Genomic DNA, 20,498 nt, shown 5'->3' on the forward strand with positions numbered 1-20,498 from the left:
TTCAGAGCAGAAACCTGAGGCCTTCAACACTTTCTCCTCCAGAAGCAGAAGAACATCGTCATGGCGGTGATGCGACGTGGTCATGAGGCAGGACGGTCTGATCCCAGGAGCTGCATAGTCCAGCACATTTCCTGCCAGAAGACTTGATCAAAGTCCCTGAGAACCGTCAGAAGCGGCGGCCGCGGGTCTTTAACATTGCATGTGTTTGTTTACATTCACGCATGGTTTGATGCGACGCTGAGCTGCAAAGTGGATCCGCTGTTTCTGCTCCAGAAGCTGCCACTAAAACGCTCCGACCTGCTGAAAGAGGCAGAGAACCCGGACCTCCAGTCAGGTGACCTCCAGTCAGGTGACCTCCAGTCAGGTGACCTCAGGCCAGAGACCTCAGAGGGGGAAGGAAGTGAATGCAGCAAAATGTAAACTCCAGAATGAAATGAAGACGTATTTGACCGATTCTACTGAATACAAAGCCTACTTTACTGTAAAAGGAAGTGTTTGATTTGTATTAACTTGATTTATATGCGATTATAGAACTCACACTGAATGAGTGACGTTCAAGAACATCCCAGTGAGGATCAAGAACATCCCAGTCAGGTTCTAGAACATTCCAGTCCGGTTCTAGAACATTCCAGTCCGGTTCTAGAACATTCCAGTCCGGTTCTAGAACATTCCAGTCCGGTTTCCTCTCCTAAAACCTTTGGCCATGCGGACAGAACGGCTGAAGCTTTCAGTGACCTTCAGACAAAAGTGTCCAGGAACCGTGTCTGCCTCCAGATGAAGCTGAGGCAGAACCCGTCCTTAAGACCCAGCAGAACCCGGACCTGCTGCCTCAGAAACCCGAGGATCTCTGACGCCTTTAAAGACGGAGATGAGAGAACGATGCCGCCATCTGCAGGGAAGAACCGGCGACGGAAACCAGAGTTTGAGGAACATCTGCTGCTGCATTTCTATCTCATTTCTGCACCAGTTCTTCTACGTGACGTTAGTGAGTCTGGATCAAAGTTCTTCCACCAATCCAGTAAAAACATTTCTGTGTCGTTTATTGACATTTTAGTTTTTATGGTTTCATAAAACACATTCAGAGAGAGAATTCATAAAGTCTGACGACAACCATCACTGTGACACCAGCTGGACCGATGACACGTTTAGGAATCTGCTCTGAAAATGGAAATCATGAGGATCAACAACAACTTTGTAAAAAAGTTCAAGATCATTTATCTATAAACTATTCTATTTAAAGATAAAAAAACAATAAAGCAACTCAGAGTTTTCTGGATCATGAAACAGTGAAATGACTTCATAGATTAAAGTTTGTGGAGTTTCAAAAAGTCTTTAAAGGACCTAAAACGTTTTCTGTCTGGAGCTCCTTCTCAGCTGCTTGACAAGTTCAAAACCAGGAAAGACCAGAACACGCACCGCCGAGAAGAACAATCGCCTCAGCAGCCTGGAAGGTTCTGTCTCCACTGGGCCGGAACCGTGTGCCAGGAACCATCGACGGGTTCTGATCCACAGACCTCAGTGCACCAGTTGGCCTGTAGGGGGCGATGGCAGTTTTTCTCGATGTTTTTATCAGTGAACTGATGAAACAGTTTGAAGCAGTTGAGGCTTCATGCTCAGACTGATTTTTGATAAATAAATGAGCCCACAGACAGAGAAACGGGTCAGAACCAGGAGTGAGAACGACAGGAGAAGATCGTCTGCATGTGATGAGTGACTTCATCCCACTGACAGAACTCACCTGGTTCTGGAGGCGGTTCTGAGCCTCGGTTCCTCTGTGAGACCCGGACACGCGGACGCTCACAGCTCCGGGATGTTCTCCTTTTTTCAATCGTTTCTAAAGCTCCAATCCAGCAGCCAGATTTTGATTGGCCTCCAATAGACTCACCTGCAATGGTTCTTGGACGTACCAACCCAAACACAGACGGGGGTGGGGGTTATATTAATGTTATATCCTATAGACATTTGATAATTTCTATCCATGTTTGTAGTGAAGATTACAAGATAAAAAGAAACCACCCCCCTCCCTCCCCCCGTCCCTCTGTGTAATAGTTCCGTCCATCCTTATTGGCTTCAATGATTAACATTATTTTAAATTATTAATGAATTTTCTCATCGTTTGTGTAAACATTTAATATTTTTACATTATTTGTTTAGAAAATTAAACCAAAGTAGTTAATGTAATGACCCACACGCCCCCCTCCCTCCGTCCCTGTGATGGTTCCGTCCATCATCTGCCTCTGACAGGCGGCGTCTGTCGCCCCTCGGCGGGAAGCAGCGGCACCTGCCTGCCTGCCTGTCTGTCTCACCTGCCACCTGTCTGCCCGCCGCCTCGCGAGCGCTCATGTCCTCGCGCGCGCGGTGAAGCTGGAGCACGCCGGCCGGAACCCGCCACCCCTGCGCTGGGCTGGAGCGGAGCAGCCCGCCGTCTGGACGGACGTCCTGGCAGAGATGTCCCGCCACATCTACATTCGGAACAAGATCGGGGAGGGCATCCCGGCGCCCATCTTCCAGGTGGGGGGGTGTTAGGCATGTCAAGGATGCGCGCGCGGAGCTCCGGAATAAAAAGACCTGAACTGATCCCAGATCGATCCGGTGGAGCTAAAGTACAATTTAACCGTCTCTGCTGTTAGTTTGAAAAAACTTTATTGATCCAAAAATAGGAGGAAAGTTTGCAAATAAAGTTTTTTCCCTCCTTTTTATTCTGTGGAAAACGGTTCTTTTCTGCGCTGCGTTCAGGGCGCCTCGTTTTTCTCGACTCAACTCGACTCAAACTTTTCTAATACATAAAGATGTGTTTTTGTTACGTTTAAAGTCCGTAGGTTAAAAAATATACCGGCATGACGTCATAGCTCAGGTAAACGCACCGTTCCCTGAGATGAAGCGATGTAGTTTGAGATTGTGTGTCCGTTTCCATAACGTGAGATTTAGGCTAAATGTGTTACAAAGTAACCCCAAAAATAACAAATTTGGTAATTAAATGTCTAAATTATATAATTATCAACATGTATGTATTGTGGAGCTTTTTTAACCCCTTGATGATGCCTGGATCTATTTCCAGCTATGATGAAATAAAGTTTCCTTTTATGTTTTTTCCTGTTAACTTTGGGTTGATTTGCAGCTGAAGTGGTTTGATGCATCGATGGGTGTTTCTGCGTGTTTTTCTATGGTTGTCATGGTGTCAGAGGCCTCAGGATCAGCCCAGATGTTTGGCGTCCTCCTGATGGACAGCCGTCCGTTTCCCTCAGACCCTCTTTCCCAGCCTTTCTTCCGGTCCCCGGGGCAGAACCACCGCGGTGACCCACATTAGCGGCCCCGTTTCCCGGGCTGGGGGGAGGCAGACTTTAAACGGTGACATTGTCGTTCACTCCAGAGACTCGGCAGAAATAGGCCGAGTCGCCAGCAGATAATTAACGCGCGTCCCTGGAGGAGACGGTCGCCGCTAAATCCGGCTCGGTGCAGGAGAGCGTTGGTCCAGAACTCCTCTGGTTCTGCTGCAGGCCGCTCGGGTTTGTCCAGGTGCGTCTGATCTGTAGTTTTGTTTCTGCAGGTGAATCGAGGGACTTACTCCAGGAGGAGCCGTCTCAAGAGGTCCGATGGAAGCACCACCTCCACCAGCTTCATCCTCAGACAGGTACGAACTGCAGAACCGGTCCCGGACCCCTCACATCAAAGTCCAACCCCTCTGCTGTATAGGAGAGCTCTGGGTTCCTTCAGCACCATCTAACCTGTTAAAATGAAGCAGGCAGAGGAAGATTTATGACATATTTTAGGTTCTGTACCTGAAAGAAAATTGTAAAAAACTAAACAGCTGCTGGATTTGGTTTGATGGTTGGGATTACAACAAACTGATCACGTAAACATGAACGTGTTTGAACACGCCGTCAGGAGGAACTTAAACACTTATAGTCTTCCATTAAAGTATAGATTTAGTGATCAACCACAAATGATTGAATAAAAACTGTTTTTAAATGGGAAACACAACATATTGTCAATTTAAAAAGTGTCAATCACTTTTCATTGAAACAAAGGTCAGAGTCATGCGTCACTGCGGCCAGCAGGGGGCGACATTAGTCTCCAGTTCCAAAAAATGAATCATTTTTCTGAATATAATCCTGAATAGATGCTGCATGTAGAGAGTAATCGAGTACTCTGTTTACATTCCGGGTGTGTTTTGTAATCAGAGTACTGGGTTTTCAGGGATTTAGTTGTGGTTGATTACTCACCCAAATCTGCTATCAACGGTATAGAAATGAGAAAATGAATCAAACATCTCAGGGGGAAACAGCTGGAACCTGAATGCATCATTTAGAACGTGTGCGTCATTGATCTGCTGCTGGGCAGAAAGACGGTTAGCGTTCACAGTTTGTCCTAAATTTATACTTTTTACTTTTTTTGCTCCAGAAAGGAGCCATTTCCCATGATTCCACAGGATAAAATCCATCCAAAAAGGTCACTAACCCTTCCTTCATGTTCATTACTGCTGTGACATCACAGCCTCCTGACTCAACAATTACATCATGGATGACCATTTTTTCATGCTATTTCCAGGGCTTTCTGCCAGAAAAAGATTTTAGAACAAAGAAATAAATGAACACCGGTCACATACTTTTTCATGACATCTGCAGGAAAACCCTTTAAAAAATAAACACAGAAAGCAGTGATGTTGTTAAGCCTGTCAGAGGTTTGGATGTAGTCAGACGTCACTTCTAAACGGACAGATCCGTATCCAGGCCTCGACCACGTTTGGTAAGATTTCCAGACACTTGGCTTTTATTTTGGCGTCTTGTGTGACTTCCTGTTCCTGCAGTAATCATTTAACGTTTCCGTCATTAAATCTGAACCCGCCGTGTCCCAAAGGATCAAATAATCGTCTCACTTCTATTCATTTCTTTAGTTTTCTATTTTCTTCATCTCTTAAAAAAATCAGCTGTTTATCAAAATCATTGTTTATTTGAACAAAATTCAAATTTCCTCTTCCATGGGGGCGTGTCATGGGGGCGTGTCCTGTGTCTGAGCTTTGACTAAACTCTCCTGTAGTCCCGCCCATTTAGTACATCATACTGGGGACACTGTTGAAGTGGGCGGAGCAAACTCCTGTTCTAATAATTTAGCTTCCTGTGGATGATGTCATAGATCTAAGAAGCCCCTCCCACCTGCTCTCAGTGTTTGTGTGGGTCACCAGCCTCTAGTGGTCGTCATAGGAACCGCAGCATCTGGAGCATCCTGGTCCTCGCTCCGGCAGTGGAACTGGCCGTCCTCGCCGGGGGTCTGAAGGCAGGGGGGGTAAAGCTGACGACAAAAGAAACTGGAAATGAGGAGGGGGCTTTTTTTCATTGAACTAGACAATTCACATGGATGCACACTACACCCCAGGACCGGCCCCTCTGGTGTGTGGTAGGGGGTGGGGGGAGGGGGCAGACCTGATAATGAAGCCCTAAAGGCTCGTCACAAACCGTGAAATGGGGGAGGGGGGGGTTAATCATTAGGACTGGGAATCAAACCTTCATCTGAGAGGACTGGGACAGATGAAGGGGGGGGGCATTCGTGCCTCTGAATCAGAATCTGAAAGGGGAGAGAAGAGATAGAGAGATGCTGCGCTCCCCCTTTTACACCTCCACCCCCTCCCCCTCCCTGCTTCTGCATCACTGCACTGAAAGAAAGCCTCCTCCCGGCCGGCCAATCAGCTGGCGGCTTTGTGCGCGTGTCATCGGGCCCGGATACAGAGGCAGGATGTGCTGCCGTGTCGGTGTTGGTTCCTGGTGGAGATGAAACGCTGGGCCTTCCTGCAGGACCGTCGCCTCCATCCTCGGACGTGAAGCCGCCGCCGCCCGCAGACCCGCCCCCGCAGCAGCAGCCCCCGTCCCGTGGAAGGGGGGGCTGTTTTCTGAATCCTTCCTCTCTGCTGTGGAGAAAGGACTGTCGTCATCTCCCCCCTCGTCTTCCTCCACCCTCACTTTTTCTCCCGGTTCTTCTAGAGGCGCTGGCTGGAACATCACACCTCCATGTATGACAATTTGTACCTGCATGGATTTGAAGACTCGGAGGCGGTGAGTGCTCGCCGTGCGCACCTGCTCACGTGCACGCACACACGCACACACAGGCCTGCGATGGGTGCAGCGTGATCCTGGAGGGGTTGGGTGTGTGTGGGGGGGGCTGATCCGCTCTGAATGGTCTACGTTAGCATCTCCGTGTCACGGTGGGTGTCTGACGCTGGCAGGACCGCAGCAGGAACCCCCCCGGAGGCAGAGGAACCCCCCAGAGATGAAGCAGTTCCTGATTCCCCGAGGAGGACAGAGCAGCGTAAGGAGCGGAACGGTCCGGTCCGCGTCCCGCCCGGGCGACCAGGCGCCCGCAGACACGCGGCGTGATGTCATGAAGCGGCTCCTGATGATGAGGATGAGGATGTTGATGATGATGAGGAAGATGAAGATGATGATGAGTCACATGCCGGAGCTCCAGAGGAACGCTGGGATCTGGGAAGCGACACGTGATTCCAGATCCGGGAAAACTTTGGAGCAGACATGGAAGAGCCGTTTAAGGTGGAATGAAGGGATCAGGAAAAGCCCAGCCAGATTCTCAGAAAGAATGAGAGCCGTTTGGGCCGTAATGTTCCGCCGTTTGGGCCGTAATGTTCCGCCGTTTGGGTCGTAATGTTCTGCCGTTTGGGTCGTAATGTTCTGCCCGTTCCTGCTGCTTCAGCACCCGGCCGGCCCAGATGGAGCCGGGCCGGCCGGGTGCTGAAGTTGTGCTTTCTGTCTTTCTTTCTGTCTTCCTGCTGCCGTCTGAAGAAAAAGTGCTTAGCTGTGACGACGGCCGCGGCTTCAGACTAATGGACTCGTTTAGCCGAGTCATGGTTCTGAGCGGAACGTTCTGATGAAAGCAGCACCGGATCCAGCAAAACGCGGATTCTGCTGATGACTTTCAGAACGAGTCAAACGGCCGGATTGTCCTGCTCCTTTCTTCTCACAGAGCCGAGGCGCCGATGTGCCGCCGGCCCGGATCAGGACAGAATCCGGCCAGAATTCAGTCCAGACCCAAACCACAGTGGAGACTTTCTGACTTAAACTCTTTGAGATTAAAGAAGCAGGAAGTTTGTGAAAATGTGCTCTTATTTTGAAAGTCTCCCTGTGCTGTGGGGGGGTGGATGGACCGACCCTGAAGTGGTTCTGTTCTTGGCAGGGCTCAGCGGATTCCTACACTAGCAGACCGTCAGACTCAGATGTTTCCCTGGAGGAGGAGCGGGAGGTGCCGGCCCAGGTGCAGAGCCAGAGCCCCAACCAGAGCCAGGCGCCGGGCCAGAGCCGCCAGGAGCGGGAGCAGCAGGCCGCCGTGCAGCTGGAGCGAGCCAAGGTGACGCAGACGAGGGTCACCGGGTCGCAGCGTGGGGTCATGTGGCTGCTGGAGCCTATCCCTGCTGCTGTTTCCTGCTTTATTTTGAAAGGAATTTCTCTGAAATCCTTTTTTGATGAAATCTTGTTGGATTTGATCCTGTTATGCTTTTTTTTCAACCAGAAACATTTTCTTGAATCTTTGTGTCATCGTGAAAACTGCACAGTCATGTCTGAGCTGCAGGAAAAGTGCTGATTCATGTCTGCTGGTGGCGTCCTGCAGGGCAAACCCGTGGCGTTCGCCGTCCGCACCAACGTCAGTTACTGCGGCGCCTTGGATGAGGACGTCCCGGTTCCAGCCACCGCCATCTCTTTTGACGCCAAGGACTTTCTCCACATCAAAGAGGTAAGCGCCGCCGCCGCCGCAGGCGTCATGAAGGAGGAAGGTCCGTCTCCATCGTCTGCTTCTGCTTCCCGCCGCTCAGAAGTTCAACAACGACTGGTGGATCGGCCGGCTGGTGAAGGAGGGCTGCGAGATCGGATTCATTCCCAGCCCTCTGAAGCTGGAGAACATCCGCCTCCAGCAGGAGCAGAAGAGGGGACGAGTCCAAGGGTGAGTGAGGGAACCAGAACCTCGATCTTTGAGGGAACCAGAACCTCAATGTGTGAGGGAATCAGAACCTCAGTGTGTGAGGGAACCAGACCTTAATGAATGAGGGAACCAGAACCTCAATGTATGAGGGAACCAGAACCTCAATGCATAAGGGAACCAGAACCTCGATCTTTGAGGGAACCAGAACCTCAGTGTGTGAGGGAACCAGAACCTCAATGCATAAGGGAACCAGAACCTCAATCTATGATGAAATCAGAACTTCGATGTATGAGGGAACCAGACCTTAATGAATGAGGGAACCAGAACCTCAATGTATGAGGGAACCAGAACCTCAATGCATATGGGGTCCAGAACGGCCAGCTTGCATACATGTTGATGAGATCACAGAGGAGCCGTTAGCTCCACCCACCTCCATGGCGCTCCCCTTCACGTTGTTCCTCCTCGTCTCCACATTAAGGGTTAGGAGACAGAACAGATGTCCTATAAAGGAAAAGATTCATTTAATTAGTAAAATATTTAAACCCAAATGGGTTTTGAGGGTCACAAATGTTTTTCTTTAAATCTTTTACGGCTTCCCTCTAAATAAAGTAACTTTCTGGTCAGAGTAGGAATCCTACAGAAGTCCTAAGTGCATTGTGGGAAGTGTAGTCGTGAAGGCTGTTTTTTCCGCATTAATGCCGTGCTGTTCCTGTCTCTTTATTCCTTCTTGTGTTTTCCAGTAAGTCTGGAGGGAACTCCTCTTCCAGTGTAGAGGATGAGGTCTCTGCCTCAATCCGGCCGCTCATATCCTCCGCAGGTGAGGTTACCTGCTGGGGGGTGGGGGGTCAACCTGCCAGCTGAGAGCCCCAGCTGCTAGATGAACACAGACACATTCAGAGCTGCACATAGAGCTTAAGGTCACTGCATAGAGTTGCTGCTACATTTTCCCATCATCCTCCTCTTCCTCCAGTTGAGGACTGCAGGCGCTCAGAGACTGGGGCTCACCACAGTGAACTCAGCGGCGAGGCTTTGTGAATATGACCTTAGGACCACAGAAACCACTGTTGGATGTAGAAGCTGATAGGTTTCCTTTGTTATGATGCAGAGCTGAAGCTTCTGCCCCACTGACGGCCTGTCTTCTCTCCCCCCACAGGGAAGCAGAAACAGAAAGTGGTAAGTTGGTGAATCCCGCCCCTCTCCTATCCGCTCCACTCCTGTTGGCGCCGTCGTGAAGCGACAGGACTCGCAGCGCCTGCAGGAAGTGATACTTCAGTCCTGCTGAAGTATACACATACCCCTCATCCATCATGGAGCAGCTTCTGATGACGCATATGTTCAGATGATTTCCACACACAGACCATCACTCTAGTTCTGCTTTCAGGAGTTTGCTTCTCTCTAAATGGGACGGTTCTCGTTGCGTCTGTGCAGCTGATGAGAACATCACTACATAGTTTTCTGTCATGTGAAGTCTTCAGCCCCCTTGATGATCAACCACAAACATATAGAGGGTCAACCACATGCAGACAGAGGGACTGGAGCGCAGAGGGGTGCATGCAGGCGCACATACAGATGGTCAAATGCGCAGACAGAAGGTCGAATGCAGCTGCGCAGACAGAAGGTCGAATGCAGCTGCACGGAAAGAGGGTCGAATGCAGCTATACAGACAGAAGGTCGAATGCAGCTGCACGGAAAGAGGGTCGAATGCAGCTGCGCAGACAGAAAGTCGAATGCAGCTGCGCAGACAGAAGGTTGAATGCATCTGCGCGGAAAGAGGCTCGAATGCAGCTGCACAGATAGGTTGTATGCATCTGCGCAGAATGAGGGTCAAATGCAGCTGCGCAGATAGGTCGTATGCGGCTACGCAGACAGAGGGTCAAATGCAGCTACGCAGATAGGTCGTATGCGGCTGCTTAGACAGAGGGTCGTATGCGGCTGCTTAGACAGAGGGTCAAATGCAGCTGCGCAGAATGAGGGTCAAATGCAGTGGCGCAGATAAGTCATATGCATCTGCGCAGAGTGAGGGTCGTATGCGCCTGCACAGACAGAGGGTCAAATGCAGCTGCGCAGAAAGAGGGTCAAATGCAGCTGCGCAGACAGGAGGGTGTTGAAAGTCTCCTTTTCACACCTCTTAATAAAACAAAACGCAGAGAAAACCTTACAGGCTCCTGCAGAAACATTCCTGTCTGTTTTTGACATTCAGTGATGTTTTCAATCAGCTGTTCTTGCCTCCCACAGAACACGGCAGAACTGAAGAACAGGCAGGAAGCTTGCTAAAGCTAGTCGTCAGTCATGAACGCTGTTTTCAGGAATGTTATCTTCAGGGCTGGAAATAAATCTATTACATGAAAATAAACGGCTCTGGCCTCCGGGGGGCGCTGCACAGACGTCACATGAGAACCATTCATTGACGAGTGTTTGGCTCATTTTTCCACCGTCTGATCGGTTTGTTTCCTGAAGCGTGTGTCACAGTCAGCTGTTCTCTGTGGTCAGACGGAGCACGTTCCCCCGTACGACGTGGTTCCTTCCATGAGGCCCGTGGTGCTGGTGGGACCGTCGCTCAAGGGTTATGAGGTGAGGACTTCTTCTGCAGACATTTTCATCCTTCTGGACCTCAGATTCCTTTCTGCCAGCGAGGCTGAAGCTTCAACTGCTGATGTTCTCTGCAGGTCACCGACATGATGCAGAAGGCTCTGTTCGACTTCCTCAAGCACAGATTTGACGGCAGGTAAGGACCGACTGTCTGAGGAGGAGAACAGGGTCCGTTTAGAGACCTGAGGCTGCAGGACGTGATGCTGTTCTCCTGCTCTTCCTCTGCAGGATCACCATCACGCGGGTCACGGCCGACATCTCTTTGGCCAAAAGGTCCGTCCTCAACAACCCCAGCAAGCGGGCCATCATCGAGAGGTCCAACACGCGCTCCAGCTTAGGTCAGAGGCCCCGCCCCGCCGGCTCTGCCCGCCACGCTCCGGTTTGCCCGTGCAAATGACGGATTCTGATCTGCCCCGCAGCCGAGGTCCAGAGCGAGATCGAGAGGATCTTCGAGCTGGCGCGCTCGCTGCAGCTGGTCGTCCTGGACGCAGACACCATCAACCACCCCGCCCAGCTGCTCAAGACCTCCCTGGCCCCCATCATCGTCCACGTCAAAGTGTCCTCGCCAAAGGTGGGCCTTCACACCCTGACAAACACGCCAACAGGTTCTCCAGAATCCAGACCGGACTCCAGAATCCAGAACCAGCAGGGAATGTTTCCACCGGCTTAGTCAAAATGATTCTGCAGAGAAGAGATGACAGGAAGGAAACCAGAAGAAGAATGAAGAATGAAAATAAGTCGCTCCCGTTTATCAATGGTTCGGGTTCTTCTGCACAGATCCAAGCCCGGCGTGACGCTGCGTTCACACGTTTTTCAATGCACTTCCAACGACGTGCTCATGGTCTAGACGCTCCCGTGGCGTGTGGGAGGAGCTACTGTCAAGGCTTTAGCCTCAGCGCCACACAGAAGCTCTGACCGTCTGTCTCTGTTTGTAGTGCGCGGAAGACACGGATGAAGTTCAGACGTCAGCGTGATTTAGTTGATCAGTTCGGTCATCTGGGTTCACGACATCAGTCCAGTTTTTTAGCTGCGTTCTACAGGAACCGTGTCTGAATGAGGACGATTCCAGCGGTTCTTCTGTGACCCGCTTTGACCATTTCCTGTCTGAGAGGGAGAAAAATAATAAGGCATCGATGCAAATGATCAGGAGAAAGATCACGTTCTCCTCCATGTCTGTTCTGTAGCAAACACTGATCCCTACAGCGCCCTCTAGTGGCAAACAGAAAACACCATGAAGCAGGATTTATTATTCTAAAAGCCTCCCGTCGCTCCCCTGCCTGAACCAAACTAACCGTCACTCTTACTCTGAAAAAACGGGAGACGATCACAGGTCACCTGGTGAAGGTTAGCGCCAAAGTTCTCCTAAAGGTAAAGAGAGGAGGAGCCAGGATGAGGAGGCGATCATGATGTGAAAACCTCTGAGTTTTCAGAGAAATGTCCTGGAGGTGAACCTGTGATCGTCCAAACCGTTTGTCGGATCTTCTGTCCTGCAGGTTCTTCAGCGGTTGGTCAAATCCAGAGGGAAGTCTCAGAGCAAACACCTGAACGTCCAGCTGGTGGCGGCAGACAAACTGGCTCAGTGTCCCCCGGTGAGTGACCGTCCCGGCTCCAGTCCTCCTGCGGGCTGATTGCAGACCAGAGGCTCTTATTTTGAAGGGTCTATCTTAACCGTCTGCCTGTCCATCATCAGGAGATGTTTGACGTCATCCTGGACGAGAACCAGCTGGAGGACGCCTGCGAGCACCTGGCGGAGTATCTGGAGGCGTACTGGAAGGCCACCCACACCTCCCTGGCCACGCCCCTCAACCCCCTGCTGGGCCGTAACCTGGGCTCCACGGCTCTGACCCCCTTCTCCACCAGCATCTCCGGCCTGCAGGTACGGCCGCGGCGCCGCCCTCGCCACTTTGGACCCGTTCTCTGACTAGAACCTGTCTGTGATCAGCAGAGCCAGAAGCTGCGGCAGAGCAACCACGCCGGAGACCACGCCACCCCCAACGAGCGCCGGAACCTGATGGCGGCGGACGAGAACTACCACAACGAGCGGGCGCACAAAGGCCGCAACCGCATGTCGTCGGGCTCGCAGCACAGCAGGGAACAGCAGGACCCCTACCAGGACTACCCGGACCCGTACCAGGACGCCTACAAGCCGCACCGCAACCGCAGCTCCCCGGGCGGCTACAGCCACGACTCCCGGCATCGACTCTGAGCCCGCCAGGGCCGCCGCCGGGGCCGCCGCCAGGGCCCCCGCCAGGGCCGCCGCCGGGGCCGCCGCCGGGGCCGCGGTGACCCGGAGTCAACAGGAGGATCCCCCACTCCACTTTTTTAAAGAACCTTCTGGCTGCGCAGAGGAGATGGGATGTCCGAGCGCCGGCAGATCCACTCAGAACCCTGAGACGGCGGCGGCGCCTGGAGCATGGCGGCAGATCCAGGGACAGCCCCCCAGGCCTTGTACAAACCTCCACCTTTAGCTTACTGCATGCTGATAGATGACCCACCTCTGCATCCACCCAGATGACCTTCTGGACCTTCAGGACGGGTCGTCCCGGTGGCCCGGCGGAGCGGTTCTGCCGTTCAGGTAGCTTTGATTCTGGTGCTTGACATTCCCAAACCGATTTGCTGCTGGAGGACGAGGAGGAGGAGGAAGGCCAGCTTTTCTGTAGCGTAGCTTTAGCATCTCATCTCAGTGAGCAGAACCCAGACCCGGTTCTGAGGCGGAACAGCAGCCGGTCTCTCTGACAGCAGCAAATATCTGATGCATTTCCAGAACTTTCTGTTGGTTTTGGAGCTTCAGGCCCACAGAGACTCCTTCAAAATAAGATCAGAACTTTTTTCTGAAGCGGCGGGTCCACGGGTCCGGCTCGGCGCCGCTGGCATGTTGTCCGGACTGCAGAGCATGCTCTATCCAACCTTAAATAGCCCCCCTTCCTTTTTCTGACGTGATGTTGATCAAATCGACCCCCCCACCCCCCATGAAAGAAGAGCAAAATAAAAACCTGAAGTCCCAAAGCAGCAGTCCTGCGTGGTGAGGGGGCGGAGTCACAGAGCGGCTCCCGCCTGAAACACGGAAACCACCCGTTTACTTTAGAGAAACGAGGTGGGGGCTCCCGCTCTACCACTGCTGGGGGTTCAAACCCCTCTGTGTGTGTGAATGTGTGTGTGTCTAGACGTTTACGACTTTCTTTTCGTCTTCCTCAGTTTCCGTTTCTTCATCGTTTTGTTTTCTAAGTGTTAAAATCCCATGATGCATTGCTCCCACAGCTAAAAAAAGTTCAGACTATCGTCCAATAAATGCAAATGTGCTGCAGGTCTAGCAGGTGGATGGAGCATGGTTACCATGGTTACCACCTCACAGCATCTCCTCCTGAATCCGTCTCATGGAGGTTCTGGTCTCTGAGTTTGTGAAAAATGTCGATTTTAAAAGATTCTAGTTTTTCTTTTTTAACTTCTGAGAGACTCCGCCTCTTCCTGTTCCATGAAATCCTGGTTCTGAACCACAGAGGTGCAGCTCCCGCAGGAGCAGGACCTCCTGCAGGAGCAGCACCTCCTCACGTCCCAGGATCCGTCTTAACTCACAGCAGGAGCGGTGCCTCCACTGAATGGCTTCTCCTGCAGGAGAACCGCCGTCTTCCAGGTCCGTTTGGGTCGAGCTACATCGATCCTTCTCCCAGCAGGAACCAGATGAAACCCAGATGGTTCCTGTGAAAGGTTCTGGTCTGAGAACATTTGTAGAACAGAGAAAACATCCGGATCAACGGTTCTTAGAAGGTTTTAGAGTTTTAGGGCTGTATCGTTAGCTGGACGTGACGGAACATCGGGTCTGCTGCTTCAGGAACCTAGAACCTGGTCCACATGAGAACCTGAGGTTCTGCAGGAAAACGTCCCACTTGTGAAGAAATCCACAAACCTCTGCGTCTGGAGCGGTTCTGACCGGAGCCAGACAGGAAAGTTCTTCTGGGTTTTGGGTTTGGGTCTCGCAGTCTGAAGATCCGACTCCGTGTTTTGCCGGTCCACACCGGCAGAACACGATCCAGAACCCTCTCCCCGCAGAACAGGAAGGAGGACAAAGGAATCCCAGCAGGCAGGAAGATGACAGCTTCAAAATAAAAGACCCATTCATCGTCTGTTTAGTCTGAATAAAAGTTCTGATTTATGTTGAAAGGATCACAAAGATCGTCTATGTGTTTCAGTGATGCTCAGCTTGTGTTTAAAAAGAAGATTCCTGCTGCAGCGGATCATCTTCACTCTGATGATCAGAGGACAGAAAGAAAAATCACTTTCTGTTTCTGTCACCTTAAGGCGGAAACTTGCGCGCACGCGCATACAGTGCAAGGATTTGGCCCAAAACAACCGTCATTGAATCTACGAGCCCCGCCGCCGCTCCTGTTGGCACCTGGTGACGCGAACGACCACTCTGTCACACCTGCGCCTCAGGAAGGGCGCCACCTGCTGGCTCATTTCAGAGCTGCACTTGAACGAAGCATCTGTGGTTTTACTAGAAAAATGATCTTAAAATTGTAATTTTAGGATCTAAAAGGGAATTTCCTTCCCTCTGATGAAGCTATTAATATAGTTTTAACCATTTTTAGAAACGTTTCAACAATAATAAACACGTAAATTGTAGTTTTTTACGATCAAACCAAACATCACATGGATCCTTCAGCGGGAATCCATTAGATGATCCATGATCCCTTCCAGATTACTGAATTTTTGCTGGAGACAAAAAGGGACAGAGTGAGAGCTCTGAGTTGATGTTATCTTTGATATTCTCTTCTCTATGCGGGATTGAATCTACGGGACCCAAACAGCCGTGACTCTCCGTCAAACCGCAAACCTGCCCATATCAGTCACTTCCGGTTAGGAGCAACGAATCACGAATCCAGTCTGACTCGTTCAGGAGCGCGGGCACCGAAGGGCGCGCGGAAAAATCCGAGTTTCTCCGATCGACACCGCCGTCCAGTGTTGCCAGATAGAGTCACAGTTTTCCAGCCCAAAAGTCATCTGAAAACCGCCAGACCCCGCCCAAAACCCGCCCAACGGGGGGGGGGGGGGGGGGGGGGGGACAAAAAATAAGATCAAGTCAAATGAATTACACATTCACAAATTCAAAACAGATGTAGGAAGGGGATATTACTCGAATTGCTTTTTCACAGCTACCTGTGCAGTCTAAAAGCACAATCATATCTATCTATCTATCTATGATTGGGAGAAACAACAGTATACAGCTTTTGTAGATTTTTTCCCCCTACTGGACTGATTAAGTACCCGATGCGGTGACTTTTCAAAATAAAACATTTCTCAAAATCAAAGATAGTTCAGACTATTAATAAAAGGAGTACAGTATTGAATACTTCGGACCGGCATTCTTCCATTCATTTTCTTAACCCGCTATAACCTATGTATAACCTCTTCCATCCTGGTGCTGCGCTTGCGCCAAAGCGCCCCGACTACTACCGTGTCAACCTGCTGCTATGATGACCGTATTTAGTGCTCTCTGGCTGTGTCCGAATTACCGCCCTAACCCCTATATAGTGCACTATATAGTGCGGTCGCCATTTTGTAGTGCTGTCCGAATCTACAGTTCAAAAATCATGTGCACTAGAAATTTCCCAGAATTCTCTACGAAAAACCAGTGTGGACCGATGCTCACTCGATCGGCCAATATTGCCCAGAATGCACTGCGTTCATACCAGAATGCATTGCGTGTGACCCACAATACACTGCGCTTGAATTATTCGAAGATGGCGGACGATTGCGCGAGAAAGAGGACTTAAAAATGTAAGTATATTTAAAAGTATCAAGTATCTGTTGTAAAATATATTTGTAAATAAGTAAGATGATGTGTTTAATATGTTATATTCCTCAATCGACTATCTACATTGTTTTGAAGCTCATCAATTTCGGTAATGCTAAAGCTAACGCTAGCGCGAATTAGCGCCGAATGCTAAAAACAAACGCTGTTGATATTACATAAAAAATGAGTGAGTTCTAACCGTAGTAATAAGTTATTAACACATTTTTTAAATGTGTTTATATATGTAGGGAATGACGAGGATGAAGAAAATCTGATCCATCTGTGGATGGAGAAAGATAGCCTGTTTGTTATCAGTCAAGCTCGTGCCGGATGGGAGTAAGAGACACTTGATCAGATTTGTATTTATTTATCATTAAACTGTAATCGTTGTCATGTTGGGGTAAAGGTTGTTGTTGAAAGAGGAGAGGAGGAAAGAGCAAGAAGGGACAAAGAGTGACAGGAGAGTCTGTTAAGCTTACCTGAGTTTAAAATATTGTTCACAAAATGTAACGTCGTCGTTGTTTTTGCCATTTGTTTAATAAATGCAGTAACAAATGAATTATTTACATGCATTATTTAAATCTGAGCCATTTTTAACAATCTCAAAAGAATTTTCATATAAATATCAAATGTACATATTTACATTTACGTTTTATATGTTAACATTTATTTTTATACATCTTAACAATAATCCTGGTCTTCTGGAGTCATGTGTGTCACAGTTGGAGCTGAAAGGAAAGCAGAGATCTGTCCTCGCAGACGGACGCCACTTTACCCGTCCTACTGGTTCCTGCTGTGGCTCAACATCTGTGGCTCCCAGCAGTCCCCTTCGCTGATGCACAGATTGTGCAGAACTGAACTGCAGGCAATGATTTTCATTGCAAAGGTTGGTTTTACTTCCAGTGCCGCCAAAAGTATTGCTCTCCTCCTCATCTTCATAATGCCAAATCCTCTCTCCACCACAGAGCGTGCCTTGGCGTGGTGCTGGTTGTAATGGGCCTGAACCGCATTCCTCATGGGTTCCCTGTAGGGTGTCAGCAGCGTGATGGGATGTGCAATGCAGGGATACCCACCATCACCCAAAAGGATCCTTCAGGTGGGTAATGTTTGATTTACATAAATTGGGCTTTTACGTAGAACCTGTGAACTGTGGACTGATCCTGGATTCCCAACAAAAATATCTATAAATTTGGCTTAGAGTCACATACAGCCTGCAGTTGAATGGAATAAAAAAGCTTCCTGTTAAAATAACAAGCTTTTTTTTTTTTTTTTTTTTTCCCGGGGTTCCCCCCCTCTTGGGCGGGGGCGGCGGGCCCCTGCCCCGCTCCTCCCTGGACCAGCCGCGGGCCGGGCGGATGGCTGCCTGGAGCGCGGAGCGGGTCTCCCTTGGGGGGTCCTGGCTCGTACCTGGGGTTGGGGCGGGGGGATGCCCGGAACTCCTGGGTGGTGGTGGGGTGCTCGTCTGGGGCTGTGGGCGTCCGTCTCCGGTGGGGCCCTGCGTTGGGTTCTCCCGGCGCGGCGGGGGGGCTGCTCTCCTGGTTGGGCTGGGGCGGCGCTCTCTCTCCCTCCGTGCTTCCCTGCTCTCTGGCTCTGGGGGCCTTGCGGCGGTCCTGCTGGCCCTGGCCTGGGTGGCGGGCTTGGTCGCCCGGGCGGCGGTTGTTCCCTGCCGGTTCCCGTGTGGCGTTGGGGGGATTCCGGCTGCCGCTGCTGCTGCGGTGGGGGTCTTGGGGTGGGGATGGCTGGGCACTCTCCCTCCTTCTTTCCACGTTCCACCATCCATTTTAGAAGAACATAAACACTCACCTGAGCACAGGTGTTAGCTCACCTTTGCACTTACAGTTTGCATGACTGAATGACTGAAATATTTCACACTAGTTGGTTTTAAGGCATAAGTATGCGTGTGAACACTATCTGTTTTGTATATATGTCGACAGGTGGACATTTTTTGCAGCTAGCAGGTGTGTTTATAACATTTGAGTGTGTGTGTGGACAGGCTCCGCCCTTATTGTACTACATTTGAACGTTACCATAATGATTAACAACCAGTAAACTTGTTGCTTTATGCTGCTTCATGGTCTTATCCCCCTTCCCCTCCTATTATCACCCCCCCCCCCCCCCCCTCTGACATCCCTCTCTCTTCTTCCCCTCTTTCCTTTTCCGTCCGGTCCAACACCAAAGATTTTCAGACATGATTGAAATTAATAAAGTTTGGCCTCAATTACAAAAGGGGTTTATCCAGACATACCTTTGGTTTGTCTGAAGATTAATAACCCCTCTTGTTAAAGTAAAATCTGTCCAACACAAGAGGCCCTCAGCTCTCATCTGTCTGCCCAGCTGTTGGACAGGACAAGTTAAAAAAAAAAAAAAAAAAAAAAAAAAAAAAAAAAAAAAAAAAAAAAAATAACAAGCTGCATTTTCTTTTAGGGCCTTTATTCTTATGTGGCAGCCATCAGTGTTCCCCACGACCTTTTAGAAGGTGGAAGACTCAGCGAGCTGCTAAAAAACCTGAGGTGACTAATGGCAGTTCATTCCCACTGGATGCTGGGTGACCCTGCTCATCAGCTGGAGGATGCGGTCTGTCGTCCTGTGGACAACGTTACTTACAGTGGACCGTGGCATGTCAAAGGCCCTGGCTATCACACTGTATGATGTGCCACACGCCAGCCAGAAAAGAAACACCAGGACCTCAGTCTCCTGTACACCCCCCCCAGAGTGTGAGGAACCCGAAGCTGCTCTACCAGATGCTCAATGGTCCTGCGGGTCAACCGATCTGCAGGTCTGCCGGTCTGGTCTTGTGTCGGACTGAGCGTCAGCGTGAAGGGCCACGACAGACACCTTTATGTTGGCAAAGCAGTAGAGACGTGGAAGACCCTGTAAAATAGAAAAATATATTATTTCATTTAGAAAATTAAATCTGATTTTTTTGAATGTTTCATTTTATTCTTATGTCTTACATTTTAGTTTGTGACGTATTTATAAATGCTGGAAAATCTCGTGGATTTTTTTGGCTGGGTTTTTGGATTTTTATATAAATATTTAAAAATTAAAGTATTTTTGTTTAAAACAAGTGATATGGTTTGACTCTGAATAAAAAATACTAAACTTTGATCTCACAAGTGTTTCATGTAGTTAGACTATACAGTTCATAGTCCAGTGTTGAAAAAGAATGTTAAACTCTTACCCAGCAGACTGTGTAACCTTGAGCACAATTAGTAACAAATGCTTAAATTGAACTAATAAAAAAACTTAAAGTTTAACTCACAGGTTGTTCATGTCTGGTCAGGGGCATCCAGAGGAAATCTTCTGAGACGTCTGCTTCTCCTTGCCGCCCTGTGATGGTGCATATCTGCTCGTTTTTGGTTTGATCCCATGAAAAACGGTTGAATTATTGCCAGGAACACGGACAAATTCATATACAAAGCTATTTTCAGTAAGGTAGAAGAGAAAACTACAGAAAAAAAATGCCTCCTCGCAAGAGCCCGTAAATCGTTCAGCGGCACAAAAATAAATATTGCCATGGACTAATGACTTGAGGGTTTATTTATCAACTAATACATAAAATCTACACCAATGTGTTTGTAATCTTATTATTTATAAATCAGCCACATTTTCCATGATCAGAACACAGCAGATTCATAAATAGTCTTCATAAAATGTTTATATTTATTATATTTTTACTTTGACAAATGGGTGTCATTCTCGGCGTCAAATAGAAGTAGTTCCCCTCCAGACCAGGTGGTGGCGGTAATGCGCCACTTTGTTTTCGTGCCAAGCGCCATTCGAAAACACCCAAAAGAGGAAACTAGTGAGCACGGGTGTCCGAATTGCTTTGAAAATTCAGAGAACTATATAGAGAACTATATAGTGCCGCACTATATAGGGTTTTAGTAGTTAGGGGTTAGGGCGGTAATTCGGACACAGCCTCTGTGTTGGACACAGTGGCGGTTTTTGATATGGGCGATGTGGGCGGTCGCCCAGGGCGGCACTTCATAGGGGGCGGCATTTGCCGTGCCCAATGCTTAATGTGGTATATACTATATTCAAAGAGATAGCTTGAAGCTTTTAAGTTGAAATTGCTTCAGTAGCCGACACTTAATGCTTTTACTTTGACACATCAGACTCTTAATAATGTCTTCCTTTTTTTCCTCTTCACACTTATGGTGCAAAAAAAAAAAAAAAAAAAAAGAATAATTCAGAG

The 20,498-nt window shown here is 49.4% G+C and overlaps 1 protein-coding gene and 2 long non-coding RNA genes across 6 annotated transcripts in view; 2 read left to right on the forward strand and 1 right to left on the reverse strand.

The window, feature by feature from the left end:
• LOC110016524 (uncharacterized) overlaps positions 1–5,488 on the reverse strand; it is a 26,284-nt gene extending 20,796 nt beyond the window's left edge. Inside the window, exons 1-2 of the long non-coding RNA XR_013647409.1 lie at positions 5,154–5,488; positions 1,886–3,725 (exon numbers count right to left, since the gene is read on the reverse strand). This is a non-coding gene — a long non-coding RNA (uncharacterized LOC110016524). The remainder of the gene's footprint in view (positions 1–1,885; positions 3,726–5,153) is intronic.
• On the forward strand, positions 2,378–13,515 carry cacnb4.1 (calcium channel, voltage-dependent, beta 4 subunit). 4 transcript variants are annotated; one of them, XM_023961304.2, is made up of 14 exons: positions 2,378–2,511; positions 3,548–3,631; positions 7,180–7,350; positions 7,612–7,734; positions 7,814–7,941; positions 8,661–8,737; positions 9,074–9,093; positions 10,411–10,491; positions 10,587–10,645; positions 10,738–10,847; positions 10,929–11,080; positions 12,003–12,098; positions 12,200–12,385; positions 12,452–13,515. In XM_023961304.2, the coding sequence occupies exons 1-14, from the start codon at positions 2,449–2,451 to the stop codon at positions 12,713–12,715; spliced, it is 1,614 nt and encodes a 537-aa protein (XP_023817072.1). In that variant the 5' UTR covers positions 2,378–2,448; the 3' UTR covers positions 12,716–13,515.
• Positions 13,516–15,613: 2,098 nt separating this feature from the next.
• On the forward strand, positions 15,614–19,557 carry LOC144983660 (uncharacterized). Its single transcript, XR_013647423.1, has 3 exons — positions 15,614–17,186; positions 17,266–17,396; positions 18,725–19,557. It is a non-coding gene; the product is annotated as an uncharacterized LOC144983660 (long non-coding RNA).
• The last annotated feature ends 941 nt before the right edge of the window (positions 19,558–20,498 follow it).

Source organism: Oryzias latipes, chromosome 2 (assembly GCF_053564925.1).
Source record: "Oryzias latipes strain Hd-rR chromosome 2, Olatipes_Hd-rR_3.1".
In the NCBI taxonomy this organism is placed as follows: Eukaryota; Metazoa; Chordata; class Actinopteri; order Beloniformes; family Adrianichthyidae; genus Oryzias; species Oryzias latipes.

Excerpts from the sequence above, each read along its gene's own strand:
- cacnb4.1 (XM_023961304.2), top strand. The coding sequence starts at position 2,449 with ATGTCCCGCCACATCTACATTCGGAACAAGATCGGGGAGGGCATCCCG. Across the intron at positions 9,094-10,410 it reads GGAAGCAGAAACAGAAAGTG|ACGGAGCACGTTCCCCCGTA; the intron begins GTAAGTTGGTGA and ends CTCTGTGGTCAG. Across the intron at positions 11,081-12,002 it reads TCAAAGTGTCCTCGCCAAAG|GTTCTTCAGCGGTTGGTCAA; the intron begins GTGGGCCTTCAC and ends TCTGTCCTGCAG.